This window comes from Parus major, chromosome 3 (genome assembly GCF_001522545.3).
Source record: "Parus major isolate Abel chromosome 3, Parus_major1.1, whole genome shotgun sequence".
Lineage (NCBI taxonomy): Eukaryota > Metazoa > Chordata > Aves > Passeriformes > Paridae > Parus > Parus major.
In genome coordinates, this window is record NC_031770.1 from 77,138,946 (window position 1) to 77,155,378 (window position 16,433).

Genomic DNA, 16,433 nt, shown 5'->3' on the forward strand with positions numbered 1-16,433 from the left:
AGTAAAATTACCTGAAGAAAAAGGTAGGTAGATCACACCTGTTTATAAAGTCCTTCAGTTTTGAAGAAGGGAGGGGTACAGAAAGGATTTAGCAGAAAATGCTTCTCTTTCTTTTACCATACACTCAGAGGCTTCAGAAAACCTCTAAAATCAGTAACCTGCAGCCTGGTTATTGCCTTAGATTACTTGGTAATTACTTGGATTTACTTAAATTACTTGGACCTATGAGTGTGGTGCAGTGTGGTCTATATGGGAAGTAGAGCTAAAGCCAGAGCCTCTCCTTTGAGCTTGTGGGCAAGCTAAGGAGTGTGTGTGTGTGATTTGTGTGCAACTCAGCCCCACGCTTGTAACTTCTGAAAGGGGCACTTGCACCAGCCAACAGACAGCACTCAGTCCCTGCAGCCTCACAGACAGGGAGGTGTTATATAGCCACAAACAAAAAGCTTAGAAGTTGAAGTTCAATCTTCTGCTGCCCCTTCTGAGTCAAGTGAGGGGACTGTCAGTTTTTTGTGGCTAGAAAACGTTACACCACACGTTTCTGAGCAACACTTAGTTTAATTGCTTGGCAAAACATCAGCTTCATCCAGGTGATACAAAACTTCAACAGCATGCTTCTGCATTCCTACTGTAGCTTAAACAAAACTGTAAACATACCAAAGTCTCTATATTAGACTACAGAAGTCAGAGCAAGAAAACTAGTATTTCCATAGCTGCAGATACACTTCTCTTGTGATAGTGCATTAATAGGAACTTTAAAAATACTGTTATATAATAGGTCTTTTTTGCTTTATACATCTGCTAAGAAAACAAAAGCTTAATTACTAATTAGTGAATGGCGTTCTTCAACACTGTATTTTGTACTGATTTTAGAACTCCTTAGTACAGAAAAAAAGTACTTTTCTCCTTGGCATAACAGTACCATCCTGTGTTGGAACTGATTTTGAACAGTTGTTCTAGCATGATCTGGTAAGTAAACTTAGTTTTCTGGCAGAATCTGGTGGGGCCTTCTCAGAGGTATAAGGAGAAAACCCTAAAGGGGTGCAGATGCAATAGTTATAGTGTCTTGAGATTATCTGGAGTCTGTCAACATGGACAACCATGGTCAATGAATGTTCCAAATTTTATAGCAGAACATATTGATAAAACTTTTAAAATGTTGAGTGCTGTTTTGTGGGACTGCTTGTCCTGAAACCTGTAGACTCATCAGGGCCTGGTCTCCTTTTTAGGGACAGAAGGGAAAGAACCAGAGGAGGAATCATTCAGAGGAGCAAAGGTAGACAGTCTGGACAAGGTGCCTGGGAAAAAATCCTGACTACAGAAAAAGAAACATTTGAATACAGGAAGCCAAGCTTTCACTTCCTTAGATAAAGGACTTTTTTTAGCTTCTTCAATAATAGACAATTCAGCCATTTCCTGCTTGAAGGAAAAAAGATTTATATAAACATTCAACCTAACAAATGGACCACAGTAGCAGTAAAATACTTGCCATCCATGCCCTAAACAGAAGCTCTCAGATTACTGGAGTACACCCCCAACAATAATGTAACCACAAGGAGCTCTGCAAGCAGGACACCGTTAATAAAAGACAAATCAGATTTAGCACTTGTTTTAATAACGGAAAACCAAGAGAAAAGCAAAGTGGTTGCTGAAGCCTCTGTACCTAATGGGATGAGTGGCCTTAGCATCTCCCTCCATGGTTGCCTGCTCTCTCCCAGCTGGAAGCCTGCATCTGTCACCTACCTTGGGCTTGTAACTAGAGTGGGTTCTTTAGCTTCTCTCCACTGACTAGAGAGAGGCCCTGGGAGTATCTAAAATAGGATCAACAGCCCTTCATCACTAATTCTGTCAAAAGCTATCAAACATCCTGCATTTATTTCAGTACTAGTATCACAGCATGTTTACATGTGGCATACAGTAGAACCCTCCAGTCTGTGTCCTGTGTGGTAGTAAGGGAATTCCCTTTTCAGAAAGCAGTTTTGGTTACTAATGCAGTTTGGTTTCAAGCAGCATCTGGAAACTTGAGAGTGCAATACTGACAGACTCTTGGAAATAACAAAGAAAGGGTCTAATCTGCAGCATTTCTTTGTTACCAGTGTAGTTTGCATATGAACATATGAACTCCTCGCTTACAGAGTTTCTGAAGTTATTTCTATTCCTGAAATAGTGTGTTGTGTTTGGATGTAACAGGCACTACAAATATATATCAATATTCCAAATTCCCACACAGCAAGTTCCAAAATGAGTCCTGATGCTTGATTACCCGCCTGGCAGGTGCTAGCTCTCTTTCTGCACCTTAGTCCTTAATTTGCTCAGCTCCTCTTCTAAGCATTTGATGTGTTCCTTGAGCGCAGCTTTGTCTTGCTGCGCTCTCTGGTTCGCTTGGCTCCGGGCTTCTTCTATCTTCCGCTCGTACCACTTCTCCATCTGCGTGGAAACAGCCTCGAAGAAGTACTGGGTTATCTCCAAGGCCTGGGAGGTGTCTCTGAGTGGAGCAGCAGGCGGGGCCGAGGGCTGCTGCTCCTGGCCCTGCTGTGCCCCTGGGTGATGCAGAGCTTTGTGCCTCGACTGCCCACTTTTGCTGGACTTTTTTGTCTGAGTTCCTTTGTCAATGAAGTAGCCGCTCTGTGGTTCAGTTTTTGCAACTTCAGTCACTGGCTGCAAAGCAGCTTGAACTTTAACATGTCTTAATTTGGAGCCTGAAAGCTCGGAGGAGGGCAGCTCCTGCTGGAACTTGTGGAACGTGCTGGTACTCACAGCTTTGTCCTTTGGCCTGACATCTTGAGCAGGGGAAGAAACTGGTCCACCAGCCACTACCTGTCGCTCTGTACCTATAGAATAAATTATAGACAATATATTAAGAAGAAGTCTGGGCATTTATTTTAGCCTTAGAAGACCTCATTGTTTGATAAATGATGGGATTTTGTGTACCTTGTACAGGCTTATATTAGTTTATCACATCTTCACAGTCAGGTGATGTAACAAAAAAATCATTAAAGGAGAAAAACTGGCCCAGGCAGAGAGATGCTGCATTGCAGCTGCAGGGCTACAGATGGACAACAGGCAAAGGACATAAATATTAGCCAAAAATTCTTCACTGTGAGGCACAGGTTACCCAGAGAAGCTGTAGTTGCCCTGTCCTCAGAAGTGTGCAAAGCCATGCTGGATGTGGCTCCGAACAACCTGGTACTGTGGAAAATGTTACTACCCATGGCAAGGGGGTTTGGAATGAGATGACATTTAGGGTCCCTTCCAATCCAAACCATTCTGTGATTCTGTGATTTCATCAGAAGGACATGTAACAAGTATCAGTCTAGATGTCCAAAGTAAGTTATGTCTGCTGATATTTACAAACTCCCTGCTTCTACAAAACTTGAAGTCTCAGTAATTTTTGAAAGGTCACACATTTCTATGCTATTGAACTGTTCCAATGCAGAATAGCTCACACTCAAGCACCACAAGATCTCTTATATGCCTTTCTGTTTGATGGGGCATCCATGTCTGTTCATTTTGCATAGTGTTTAGGAGATATATACATTGTATTTTACAGAAGCCAGGACTCAGATAGCATTCTACTTGGCTATAGACACCTGGCCCTTCTGCACATTTCTTTTTTTTTCCCTCAGAATCTTCCAGGGCCAAGAGTTATTCAAAGCACCAAAGGATTTTTACTTCAAAGACATAGTGGAAGCATCAGGAACAGTCAATGGAATTCCACCCAGCAACCTATTAAAATATTCCCAGTGGCTGCCTTGAAGTGTATTTAAATCCCAAGACATTAGGCATATAGAGGGGGGAAGCACACCACCAGAATTATGTACTACTAATAATACAAGTACCCCTCAGTTAACGAGCTCACCCTTGAATGGATATGACAGCCAAGTACCTGACGTGGTTGTACCCAATGCTCCATCTTGTTTAACGCAAAAGTGTTGCCCAAAATTTTGTTCTGGCATCTGGACTCTGCTCCTTCCCCCATCTTCCAAGAGGTTATTTGGAAGTGTGATATAGGAATGCTGGTGGGAGCCCTCTGACTGGAGCACAGGCTGGTTGGCTTTACAGTCCTTGGCACTGTGGGGGTTGTTGTCAGTATCCAGGGTCTCAGTGAGAGACTCACAAGTGGACAAAGTTGATTTTGGTCTCGATGACCTGGAATCTCCAGAAAGCTTGAGCTCCAGATTCTGAATCTTCAACAAGCACCAGGTCTTCAACTCATCAACCAAGGAAATCTAGCAGAAAGAGACTGTAAATTACATGATCTTATGATGAGTTCCTATGGTTCCTGAGGTGCTGAGGACATGTGACAGGGACAAAGAGAAACAAGATGGGTATGTGTGGGCTTAGACTTCCTGTTAAGATGTGCACGCTGCCACTGGGAATATTTAAAGGACTGCAGATCAAAAAAGGTGGAGAACTTTACACCAGCTGATGAATGGCAGTCTCTTTAGTCCAAGCTATCAACTCATAGATATGAATATGCTACTTCCAATGCAACTCTGAGTTCTCTATCAGGGATGACTTGTTTAATCATACAGTCAGTGGTACTTTCTAAGTGCAAGGAACACCACATGGTCATTTTCTAAGAGTGAAATTCAAAATAAACACTTCTGGGGAGCCGCTTTATACAATTACCAACCTCTTCTTCTCCTTTGATTCAGTGACAAAGGTGAGTCCCCCACTAAAAGATAAACCAGTAACAGCTTTCAGATTACACAGATGCTTAATAAGTGTCAGCTGCAGATGCATTTAAATAACTTCAAATAGGAGTAGCTCTTTTCACCCTTTTGTTCATATGACATAATGAATTTAGGTCAGGCCTTCCTAGGCACAAGGATGTTTAGTCAGTGTGTTTAGTAAAGCCCAATTCTGTTTTTTCAGATGTTTCAATTAGACCAAACTGAGCAGGAACAACTGACTTAATGACTTAATTCACTTCACTGATGTATCACTCCAGCATCCTGTGTCTTAAATGAAGATTACAAAGAGATGGAGCACAAGCCTAAATGTTCAGAAGCCAATAAAATACTTATGTCCCTTATGAAATAAGAATTAAAGATGCCTTAGTTTGGAGAAGAGTGTTTGGTGAATATTAGATCCAAAGTGTTTTGATCAGTATCCTATGCAAGGATTATCACAGCTGTCAGTCTTTTAACATGGATTTGGAATGGTCCTATAAACATGACATTTTCCTAGCACAAAGTGTATTTCTCAATTCTTGGAAGAATACTAATAGTGAGAAACTGAAATGTATTTTAAATTCACCTGTGTGAGTGGAGAAACACAGATTTCTCAGCAGGTTTTAAGTGGTGAGTTTTTGCAGAAGCTGGAAGTGCAAGAGCTGCTGCAGTTGTTCTTGTACTGCTGGTTGAACAAGCATACAAAAAAATACTTTCCTACTGGCTGTAATACACAGCTTGGAGATGGTGCTGTGTTGCTAGCATCAGAGGACAGAACTTCAGCCTTTAATACATGGGGGGAAAAAAGATCAGATAGAAGGGAGAGATTCCCAGGACCCACAGCCAAATGGATGAGAAGAAAAGAACAATGCAGACCTTAGCCTTTTTTACTATTTGGATATGTTCCTGCTTATGTCCACTAATGAAGCAAAAGCTGAAAGCACAACTGTGAAAAATTTAGAGCTGGAGATTTTTGCAAATCACTATGTTAGAAAAATGGTGTTTTGTTGTAGAACCCACACTAGAGACATACCAAATTTAATTACAGCAGTGGGACTGGATTTCACATTCCTCATTTCTAATGCAAAAACTTTATAAATTTGGTTTAGTGACTAAGATAGTGGGTAGGAATAATTTGGTCTTTGAAGCTCTTTTACCTGTTTGAACAGATGTGACACATCTCCGATATTTTCTGCCTGCTGGAATGAAACTCCTGAGCTGACCTACCAGGGCATGGACTAAGAGGGAGTAGCTGTTTCAAGCCGTACCTGCCGCTTCTCCCCCTCGCTCTTTTCCAGCTCCGTGTGCTGCTGCAGGCGGTGAAGGCACTCTGTCCTCTCTGCTGACAGTCGCTCGGCCATGAGCTTGTCCAAAACTCGGAGCTGTGGGGAAAAACTCTTCAGCTGAGATCATCATGTTAGAAACCAAAATCAAAGTACAGTCTGTCTTTCAGTCTTTGTTTCTAGGAATGCTGCCAACTACAATTAGATGTAGCTTGCAAAGAGGCTCAATCATAAAATTACCAATGAGTAACTATTCAATTAAAAATAAAAAGTAATTTAGAGGATCTTGAGTCTCAATGCATACATAATTCAGCAAGAGGGATTTTGACAATTATGAACTGACCAGTCATAGGACTGCCTTCTTTCCCTCTTAATGGCTCAAGCCCTTAAGATTCATTGTCTAAAGAAGCACCAGAAGCCACTTAACACATTAAATGTGTTTTTTCTCAAGAAAAAAACTGGTTCGCAACATCAGTTCCCAGTGGAATGTCAAAGTTCCCTGGACTTGAGTATTAGAGTTCAGGTTTGCTTTTACAATACAAGAAGCAAAAAATGAATCTCTATGATGAAAATATTAATTAAATTCAGGATAAGTTTCTAAATCATATAGGCAAGCAGAACTTCAGGTCACATTCTTACTTGGTGTTGAGTTTTGCTTTCCATCTGGCCCAGCTTAATATTCATTTTATCTTGTACTGTCCCAAGCTCAGCTTTTATCTCTTCCACTGTTGCCTCCAGCTGATTCTCCAGTTTATTTATCAGGGGCTCACAACGACATCCATTTATGGGTGCCTGAAAAGAGTGATAATGACACGTTTACTTGCTACACCCCACCACATCCTCTTAGTGCACTTGGAACATTATCACAGACTCCTTCAGTCTTGGGTTCTTCTATCCTATGTACTGTATCTCACCCTCCTGACAGTATCATACAGCAGCTCAGCAAATGGGCTGTTAATTGGAAAAGCACAGACTACATGAGGATTGATCTGATGTGTATGGACACACCCTAACACAGCAGTGTTGATTTCACTGGGCTACAAGCAGCAGAGCTCAGACCCTGTGTGCTGACTGAGGGAACACCACATCACAGGCCTAGACCCCATGTCTCAATGCTGTAATTCTCAACTGTAAAATAATCTGATTTTGTGGATGCGTGTGGGTTGTGTGCATTTGCTTTTTAACCTAATGCCAATCATCTGCTCTGTCCTTTGTCAGTACTGAATGGCAAGGCCTCACTGCTTCTGTTTGCCCTCACCCTCCTGGCATTCAACTACCCCTTGCCTGCTGGGCACTCCTCTGCCTATCTTTGACTCATGTGATACCATCCCATGGCCCCTCTGCAATGGCAGCTGCACTGACCACACTCAAATCTCTCAGAGAGATGGTCACAGAAAGCTCCCTTAAGCAGGGACAGATAAACCTCATCAGCTTCCTCTGCAGCCCAAAGGCAGAAACTGGCTCCTTCAGGGGCTGTGCCAGTAGCCCAAATCAGCTGCTCTGAATCTGTCTGCAGAAGAGCCTCCCTCTCTTCTTTAGCCCCACAGCAGTGTTTCATAAATTGGGGGTCATTCCCTTGGCAGGGAAAGGTGGGTAGTTTGCTGAGTACTAAAGAAAGCTTCAGAAGCACATGTACTTCAGAAATTATGTTTGCTTTCATGGCCTCAGGGCATCAAAGAAGACAGACAAGCAAAAAAGACAAGGAGAGAGGAGTGTTGTGCATTTCAGGAAATACTGTATGGGAGTCTAGCTCTATGAAGCTAATCTTTGTGAATAGATGAGATTTGTATACAAGTCCTGTCTGCTTTCATCACCTCTCTGCCCCTTCATAACTTTAATATATGAAAGGTCCCCTAGACTTCCTGATGTCTGCTGTAGGATAATTCCATAGTGCCCCGTCTGGAAATTTCTCAAACATTACATGGAGATGTTGGAAAGCAGTAAACAGACAGTAAAACTTTTGAAGTCTGACTTGAATGGTCTTCAGAATCTGCTGAAATTCTGAACTACAGGAAGGGACTGATAAAAGCTGATGGATGGATGCGAGAAGCTAAGGAAATGAAATGACAGGATTTCCAGGAGTTACAGGAGGGCAATATTAATAAAACAACAATACAGATGTCTACAGGATAATTTAATGACTGTTTTTATGCTTTCTTATAAATATCTACTGGTAATTAATTGTGTAATAAAGTGACTAAAATATTATTTTCCAAACTGGATAAATGCATGTGGCCTGGTAGCTCCAGGTATATTTGTTTACCAGTTTCTGTAGAAATCCTGTCCCCAGTGAACATAGAATACCCAAAGACATGTTGCAAAATCCAGAAAGAATTGGAACAGAATCTACTGAGCTTACTCAGCCTCTTGGTTTAGGTAATAAGCTTTTTGTGCTGCTTTTCCTTGGAAAATTTATTTGCATCTCCTGTCAGAACTCTTAATGTTTCAAAGTATATAATGAAAGTTCTCGTGTCATTTCCAATCCCTGTTCACTACTTATCTTTGCAGATCAAAACTACTTAAGTATGTCTTCTTTAACAGGCACAAAACCAGCTTATTGTTTGCCAGACTTCAGGCTAAAATGCAGCTGAAGCCCAAGCAAGGAAAACCAATCACAAGTCATGATTTCATACCCCTGAGAGTGCAGTTAGTGGAGCATATTTTCTATCTGTTACCTGTGCCCCAGCTCCACAGGCTGCTCGCAGTGTCTCCCTCTGTGAGGGCAGTGGCTCACCTGCATCACCTTCCCATCCTTTCCTCGGTAGAGTGTGTAGAGCTGGTAGGCTCGGACCTCGTGGGGAGGGGGTGGAGAGGAGCAGTGGTGTTTACTTCTGCGCTTAGGCACGTTCTTCTGGGGCTGAGGGAGTGTCTGCTGATCAGCTGGGGAGATGGGGTCCGAGAGTGCTGAAACCTGCATAACATACACACAGTGTTTTGCCTATATGAGCACCTTGGTAAACTATTCCTGGTGGGAATGGGACAAATTCATTTTGACAATTACAGTGAAAATCACTTATATCTCAAGACTGTCTGCCCCAGGAGCATGGTGGGGCTGCTGCCCCAACATACCAGAGGGACCCACACCACTTCTGAACAGCTAGCCCTTCTTTCTCTCTGCTGTTTTGAATTTACTGATACCTTTTCCTTTGGCTTTTTCTTTTTGCTCTTTTTCCCTTTGGGATCTGGTGAGGCTGACCGGAGTTTATCCTTCAGATTGTTCTTCCTTTCTGGAGGCTGGTCGCTGCTTGGTGTGTCATCAGCAGCTGAGACACTGCCCTGCTTGAAGCAAAGACAGGGAGTTCAGAGCAGTTGCAGAGATGGGGAAAAGGAGCCTCTTCTTTGATTGCCCAGCTTTAAGCTGCTCTGCACATGTGTGTGGGAAATGCTTTAGCAGCAGAGCATGACAGACTGCCTCAGGCAGCTGCTGGGGCCACGCACAAGTGATGGCTCCAAATAGACTGAGTCCTCAATGGGTTTTCGTGACCAGTCCCTCCTCACAGCAGATCCAGCTGGTAATGGCAGGCTGTACCTTGCTCTGTACCACTTCATCCCGTGGCACTGATTGAGCCCTCCTTTCCTCCTTCAGTCTCTCTCTCTTCTTCCTCAGGCTTCTCCCACGGTTAAAACGCGAGACCTGAAGACAGACCACACTGTTACTCAGTGATGTCATGCTCTTCTCTACAAGAAAACAAGGACAAGTAATAGAGCAGACCTTTTCCTTGTCTGAAAGGCAACAGAAAAAGGAGAGTGCACTGCCAGATGGGACACTGATGAGCCAAGCAACGTGGGTGTTTATGGCTGTGAAAACACACCAGCACTGAGCTCAGTCTGTTTGGGCACTGCTGTCCCCTAGAAGTGTGAGCACCTCCTCTGCTGTCTTTGTGCTGGTTCCCAAGCCAAGCCCAGCCCATGCAGAGGTGACAAGGAGGAGGAGGGCAAGGATTGTGCCTGGTCTCCTGCCCTCCTGCCTTCTGGCTTGAAGAGCGTTGCAGCATTTCACACATAGCTGCAAAGTATAAACAGGACATAAACATTTTTTCCCCATTACAAAGCATCCTCCAGTGCTGACCACATTTCTGGGGATGGGATATGCCTGAGGTAGGCAGCAGAGTGGCACAACTCAGAAGCTTCTGGATACTGGGCAACTTTCTAGACGCTGGGCCACTGCAGGGAGCAAGGGCCTCTGACAGCTCCACCCTCTGCCAGTCAGGACACAGAGACCTCTGACAGCACTTCATGCTGAGGCTTAATCTGCACACCTTGCTCACCTTGGGGACTGAAAGGCTCTATGTCAATAGACCAGGGTCCAACCCACAATGCCAGCAGAAATGTAGGCAGCTTTCACAGCGGAAGACAAGGGGAGCAGGGGATGCAGCCTCCCAAGATTAAGTGGCCTCAGCTCCATGTGAATGTGTGTGTTGGGGAGAGACGTGTAATGTACCTGTGACGCTTTAGTGAGCAGGAGTGCAACCTCGGGGTTATTGTGCTGTCTGGCAACCTCTAGAGGGGTCTGGCCTGCCTGAGAGAAAAGAGAACAGCATTTCCTTCAAAACACAAGCTACTGGAAACATGGAATTTCTCCAACCAAGTTCAGTGTATACTCTGTGCATGAGAATGAAGTGACTAATTGTGCCAATTTACCATGACATAATTCAACACTTCACAACCAAGAATTTTCTACCAAGCCTATGAGGAATGTTGAAGGGCCTCTACATTAATATAAAATACCAGAAAAACTCTGTGTCCTGCTTACATTGTTGACAACAGATGCATCAGCCCCTGCCTCCAGCAAGAGCTTCACCACCTTCTTGTGATTTAGAGCAGCAGCTACATGGAGTGCAGTATCCCCTGCCTGCAAATCAGAAAGCAGAAAACAAACTTGAGACATTAGTCCTTGGGTCTCACTCTACAGAATCCACACCTTCCTAAAAGATGCTCAGAGATGAAAAAAAGCTACTTACTGATGCAACAACTAAGCTGAAATAAGGCCCAGTCAATAAAAAATGACTGAGTGGAGAGGAAGATGACAGGAGGGGGCAAAGTGCTGCTTCACCCTGAGTTTGAGAAATGCAGCTGGGGCACTAGTGATCTGATTTATCTAAACCAAGTGACACATGAAGCAGCTTGGAGACAGCCCAGCTCTACCTCCAGTAAATGGATACGACATCTGAGGGTAGAACAAGTTTTCCCACCACAACCTTCTCTTCTTTTTCTTGTTTCCCCCAGGTTTGATTATTTGGTGTGCAGGTGGTCATGTATCACATTACTCAGAAATACTCAGGTAAGTACCGGCAGTGAGATGGTTGGCATGCTCTTCACAGGTATCCTCAGGAAAAACTGATTTTGGATCAGAGCCAGGAGGCAGTCTGGGTCCAGCACTAACACACTGCCCTGCCCTTGTCCTGGTGCAGTGAGGGGAAGACAGCCATGAACAGATTTGGGCACTGGTAACAGAATTGGCATCTGTTCAAATGAGACTGGACAAGTGTGTATAATGCTTTCCTGTCCCCCTGGTCTTGCATTTTGCCTTCATAAAATTAGATTTCCTCAATACTAGTGCCTGTTGCTAACTTAGATGAGGTGTACTCCTAAATCAAATCATTCTATGGGTAAATATGGAACAACTTTGGGTAGTGCCGGGGAGTGAAGCAAAGGGATGTCTCTCTGGGCCAGGTTCACAGCAGTTGATCTTAATATTCAGTAGCTCATTTTGCAAGTTAAAAAACTCATTTCCAAGTAAAATTACATAGTAAATTTAACATGCTGAAACCCATTTTGTTTTCTGTAATATCTCATAGTGAAGAAGGAACATTAAATGTACAGTTCAGAAAACATCTTTATGATCCTCAACTACACATGGAAGATTTCCCAGGAACATGAGAAAATGTGGTTAAGTACCACATAATATGTTTATTTAGCAGATTTAACACATTTTAATGTACTAATTTCTTTCCCTACTACCACCCAATTAGGCTATGCTATAGGTACAGCAATCAATTACTTCCCTATAAAACAACTATGGATGATTAATCCTAGGCTGGACTGATCATTACTTTGAATTTAGAGCATGGTTTGTCTTCACTTTTATGTCCTCTTAATTCCTCCTACTGCAAAGTGCAGCAAAGAAAAGTATTCCAGAGGAATTTGCACTTTGGTAGCATCTAAATGTGAGTAGTGCTTCACAATGTCTCTGTAATGGCTATAAGATCATTAAATCACCTCATAAATAAGCAGTGCTTTGAAAAAATAATGCAAATGTGATGGCAAAATAATAAACCACTGATATGCCATTACTTTAAGGCTATTCTTAAAAGCTTAGGCATTTGGTGGTACAGTGGAACACACAGAGTGAAGCGGGATTACTTGGGCAGGAATTCCTCTTCCCAACAACTGGCCTTATGCAGAGGGCACAGAGTCACAATGAAGTTCATGCACTGACCTGGTTCTTTTCATGGACAGAACAGAAAGCACTGAGCAGCACCCTAATGATGGGCAAGTGATTATAACGAGCAGCCACATGCAGACAGGTATCTCCTGCCTGCAAACAGAAACAAAGCTCTGAGTATGTAATCACAGTGAGAAAGCCTGTACTTGTCATGATGCTCAGGGATGAAATAATCCTATTAAATCAGAAAGAGCAGTAAACACCACACATCTCCACAGAACAGCAATGCTGTCTTCTCTGCAGTATAGAATCTGCTATCATGGGTGGGAAAGTTTAGCAAGAGCTGGGGTCAGGCAAGGTGAGAGCATGAATTGTTTAACCACTGATGGGAAATACTGGAAAAATAAAATGCTATTTTTCTGGCACTACAAACCCTGAGTTAGTTATATTTTCCCATTAAATCTGTCTTCTAAACCACAAACCAATGCAATTTGGAATCTCAGCTTAGGGATACACATAATGTAGAAAACATAAGTGGCACCCAGAGCAACATTCCCGTGAAGGGTAGCATTTGTGCAATTGAGCCTGGGAGCTGAACAAAACCCCACAGGTTTCCATTTCACTGCCCACTTTCTTATCAAGCAGGGCAAAAATATCTGGCTTCCTTTTGCAGATTGTTTTTTTCTTTATCCATCATTCCAGAATCATTATAAATAGAAGGAAAGCTGTCTGAAACTGAAGCCACCTTGAATCTGCCTCATTTGACAGATTGACACACAGTATATATGATCTGCAGATCTGAAGCCTTTCACCACTGTCTTCAACAGCAAAACCCCATTTGGCTCCTTCTAGCCTTGCTCAAGAGATGGGTACAAGTAGTGCATCACTCAGTCCTACCAGAAGCATTCCTGTGCATAATGAATACAATGGTTGGGTAGTATTATTTTCAATATAATTTATAATAAAAATCATTGCTTAAAGCCTTTCTGAGTATTTTTACAAGTAAAAGCAATATACCTAAAAAAAGTCACACAAAAATGAGCATATTATTTCCAAAACTTACATTATTTTTGAGGTCTGCTCGAGATCCTCCAAGTAACAAAACACGAGTACTCTGGGAATGGCTATTCTGGCAAGCCAGGTGAAGAGGTGTGTTACCTGCCTTAGAGAAATACAGGAAAATATAAAAGCCATATTTAGAAATTGGACATAAGCATTAAAATATAAGACCTCACAGATCTTTGCACAAGAAGATCCATCCAAGAGTGGGAAACTAGTCTTCCCAAAGATATGAGATGAATGAACCAGGAGACTGAAATCCCCACTTCATTCTGTCAGTGGTTTACCTGGGATATAATAAAGGCAGAAATAGGACAGTATTATGATATCTGCATTGGTCAAATCTGTTTAAAGGAAGAAAGAACTCTAGAAACTGTTCATTAGTGTCAAACAGCAGTGTTAAATATTAAAGAACTGTAATTCTTGTGTTTCAGGTTACCCCCATGCACAGAAACAAACAAACTGCCGTGGCACGAGATCTTTGATCCCAGCCACGACTGCTGCAGGGTAGCGAGTAGACCATGGTCACAACTCCTGTCTCCTTATGATTGTAACACAAACCAGCTTGAAGTCTGGCTGGGTCTGTAGGTGCTCTCACTGGGCAGGATACAGACTTTAGGCTATCAAGAAGCTTTTTTATGTTCTGGCAGCACACCAGTCTCTAGCCAAGATGTGAAGGGAGGGCAAAAAGCCACACAAACCCCAGAGAACCACATGCTGTGGTTCCTCAAAGAAGAAAATTTGCAGAAATGGACAGAAATCAAGGAAGTGTTGGCTTGTGTATTACCATTCTAACACGGTGAACAATTTTATTGGTCTGACAAGTTTTTCTGGCAGCATTTGGCTTTTGTTGGTCTGAAAACATTCAGGGTTTTTGGCTCTTGGGAGCTAGAAATTAAATCACCTCAGGTAAAAAGGTTTACCAGGCTTACTACACTACCTGTTCACCTTGATTATGTCCTTTGATTTGTCCCCCTTGCTTTCAAGACAAGATCAAAGCTGTAGGGTTTAAATTACAAAAGCCAACCCTTAGATGTGGTCTTAGGTCTTCACTTCCATATTACAGACCTGAATGTAGTCCCTAAGCTGTGGCAGACATGAACGTTTTTCTTCTCAGCTAAATTGTGTTTAAGTGTCAAGTTTTTCCCTCCCAAGTTTATCTCTAAAAAGCCTCTGCAATGCCTATATCATTTGCTGTTTGGCCCTGGTGGGAAGGCAGAGGTGAGGACTTCTGTTCTGGGGAATCACAGTGCCAAGGGTCAGAGCTGATTGAGTGGCTCATCTGGCTCATCTCCCATGGGGTGACAAACCTCTTACCAACTTCTGAGAGGGAGAGAGGGTCCAAGTTGTACCAGTCTGGGAATCTTCACTGAAATGTACAGACTGATGGAGAATCTAAAAATAAGGCTACAGCTGATCTCACTGGATGATATATCACAGCAGAAAGGGTTTTATTAAGCTGACTTATATGAAAATAAACTGCACCTCCAGGGTGACTACTGTGCAGGAGGAATACAGCTACCCAAAACACTGTGTCAAATCCTTCCCATCTTCTGCTGCTTCACAGGTTTGGCAAATCTGGCAGCCCATATCTCTCCCATCCATCCAAAGTCGCACAATTCTCAGGTGTAAGTCTACAGTCTGTGGGATGCTCCTGCACATGGCACTCAACCTTGGCTGCCAGAAAAGCTGTCAGAATGATAATGCCTTGTCATCAGTAACACAAAAAGCTGAGAGAACAGAGAAACCATTTTGGGATTAAGTAGACTTAAGCTTTTCTTTTTTCTTGAAAACAGAAAGGGTAAAAGCACGTGCAAGCATGCATGATTCCCACATTTTTCAACAGCTCCTGAGAATATATCTTGTCCATTAAAAACCACCCAAAGAGTGAAATGCAAAGGGTAAGACATCAAAGACTAGCACAGGAGCTGCTCAGGCAGTATTTAAGTTTGCCAGTCATATTTCAGCCATCAACCCTGCTGAGCTATTCTGTGCACATACTTTCCCAGAGAGGTTGCCTCCAGCTGACATAAACTGGGTTGTAAGCTAAATCTTTTAATTCCCAGAGGCACCCAAGCATGCAGGATAACCAGACTTGCATCTGAAGCCCACACCTTTGTACTAAGTGTATGTGTATACACAGACAAGCATATCCAGGGATAGGAGCAAAATGGTTCACAAAGCATAGTCAAGCATGGGAAGTTTTCTAAAGTACCCTTGATACAAATCCAGGTGGACATTACAGCAAAAGTAATTACAGTAAATAAAAACTGGTACTTGAAATAATACAAAAGAAGACATACATATGAGGTAATATTGAAGATGATGAAATTGCAGACCACAAAGTCACCACAACTGTACAAACATATGCTTCTATAGTGCCTATACACATATGCACCTATAGAAACACTATGCCCAAGAAACATGCCTTTTTGCTATAAATCTTAGACTTTGATCTAAGACTCCTTGTCTTCTTTCTTTCCCAGCCCCTTTCAGTTGTTGTTTTAGAGACACATTTACCAAAAATGCTCAGAGATTCCCTAAAGCAATCCCTCTCCTTGTCACGCAGGGCACAGTGCCAGGCCATGTGATCTGACCAACCCAGCAGCACAGTTGTCCAAACCCTGACTCTGCTCACACCACAGGCTGCTACCACCATTTCCTGGACTATTCCATTAACTTCTGAATTACTGAATTGAAGTATATATACTTCAATTGTTATACTCAGTTATAACAATTAGAGTGGAACTAAACCCCTTTACTTTGCTATTCTTTCCTCTAAATGGCTCTCAAGGTATTATAAGTACCAAAAGGAACATAATCCATGTTCATTACAAGATTCTGGGAAGAGACAATGCTAATATATTAGGAAGAACTTCGTAACAAAAGACATTTTTTTTGTTTTGTTTCCCTCTATGGTTTACATGCCTTTGGTGGTTTAATTTCTGGAGAAAAACAGATTTTCAATACCATTTTCTTATTAGTACAATTCATTTCCATTTTAAATCACACCAATCACAATGAATCTCCTCA

The 16,433-nt window shown here is 42.5% G+C and overlaps 1 protein-coding gene across 16 annotated transcripts in view; it reads right to left on the reverse strand.

Moving 5' to 3' along the window:
- Positions 1-535: 535 nt before the first annotated feature.
- ANKRD6 (ankyrin repeat domain 6) overlaps positions 536-16,433 on the reverse strand; it is an 87,860-nt gene continuing 71,962 nt past the window's right edge. For 7 of the 16 annotated variants that reach the window (XM_015621435.1, XM_015621438.1, XM_015621439.1 and 4 more), the window contains 11 exons: positions 13,405-13,503; positions 12,396-12,494; positions 10,710-10,808; positions 10,398-10,475; positions 9,486-9,590; positions 9,095-9,235; positions 8,691-8,867; positions 6,596-6,748; positions 5,942-6,055; positions 3,857-4,226; positions 536-2,828 (listed from right to left, as the gene is read on the reverse strand). In XM_015621435.1, coding sequence (XP_015476921.1) covers positions 2,275-2,828; positions 3,857-4,226; positions 5,942-6,055; positions 6,596-6,748; positions 8,691-8,867; positions 9,095-9,235; positions 9,486-9,590; positions 10,398-10,475; positions 10,710-10,808; positions 12,396-12,494; positions 13,405-13,503 — 1,989 coding nt within the window. In that variant the 3' untranslated portion in view covers positions 536-2,274. The remainder of the gene's footprint in view (positions 2,829-3,856; positions 4,227-5,941; positions 6,056-6,595; positions 6,749-8,690; positions 8,868-9,094; positions 9,236-9,485; positions 9,591-10,397; positions 10,476-10,709; positions 10,809-12,395; positions 12,495-13,404; positions 13,504-16,433) is intronic. The other 9 variants (XM_015621449.1, XM_015621434.1, XM_015621445.1 and 6 more) reach the window with 6 other exon arrangements.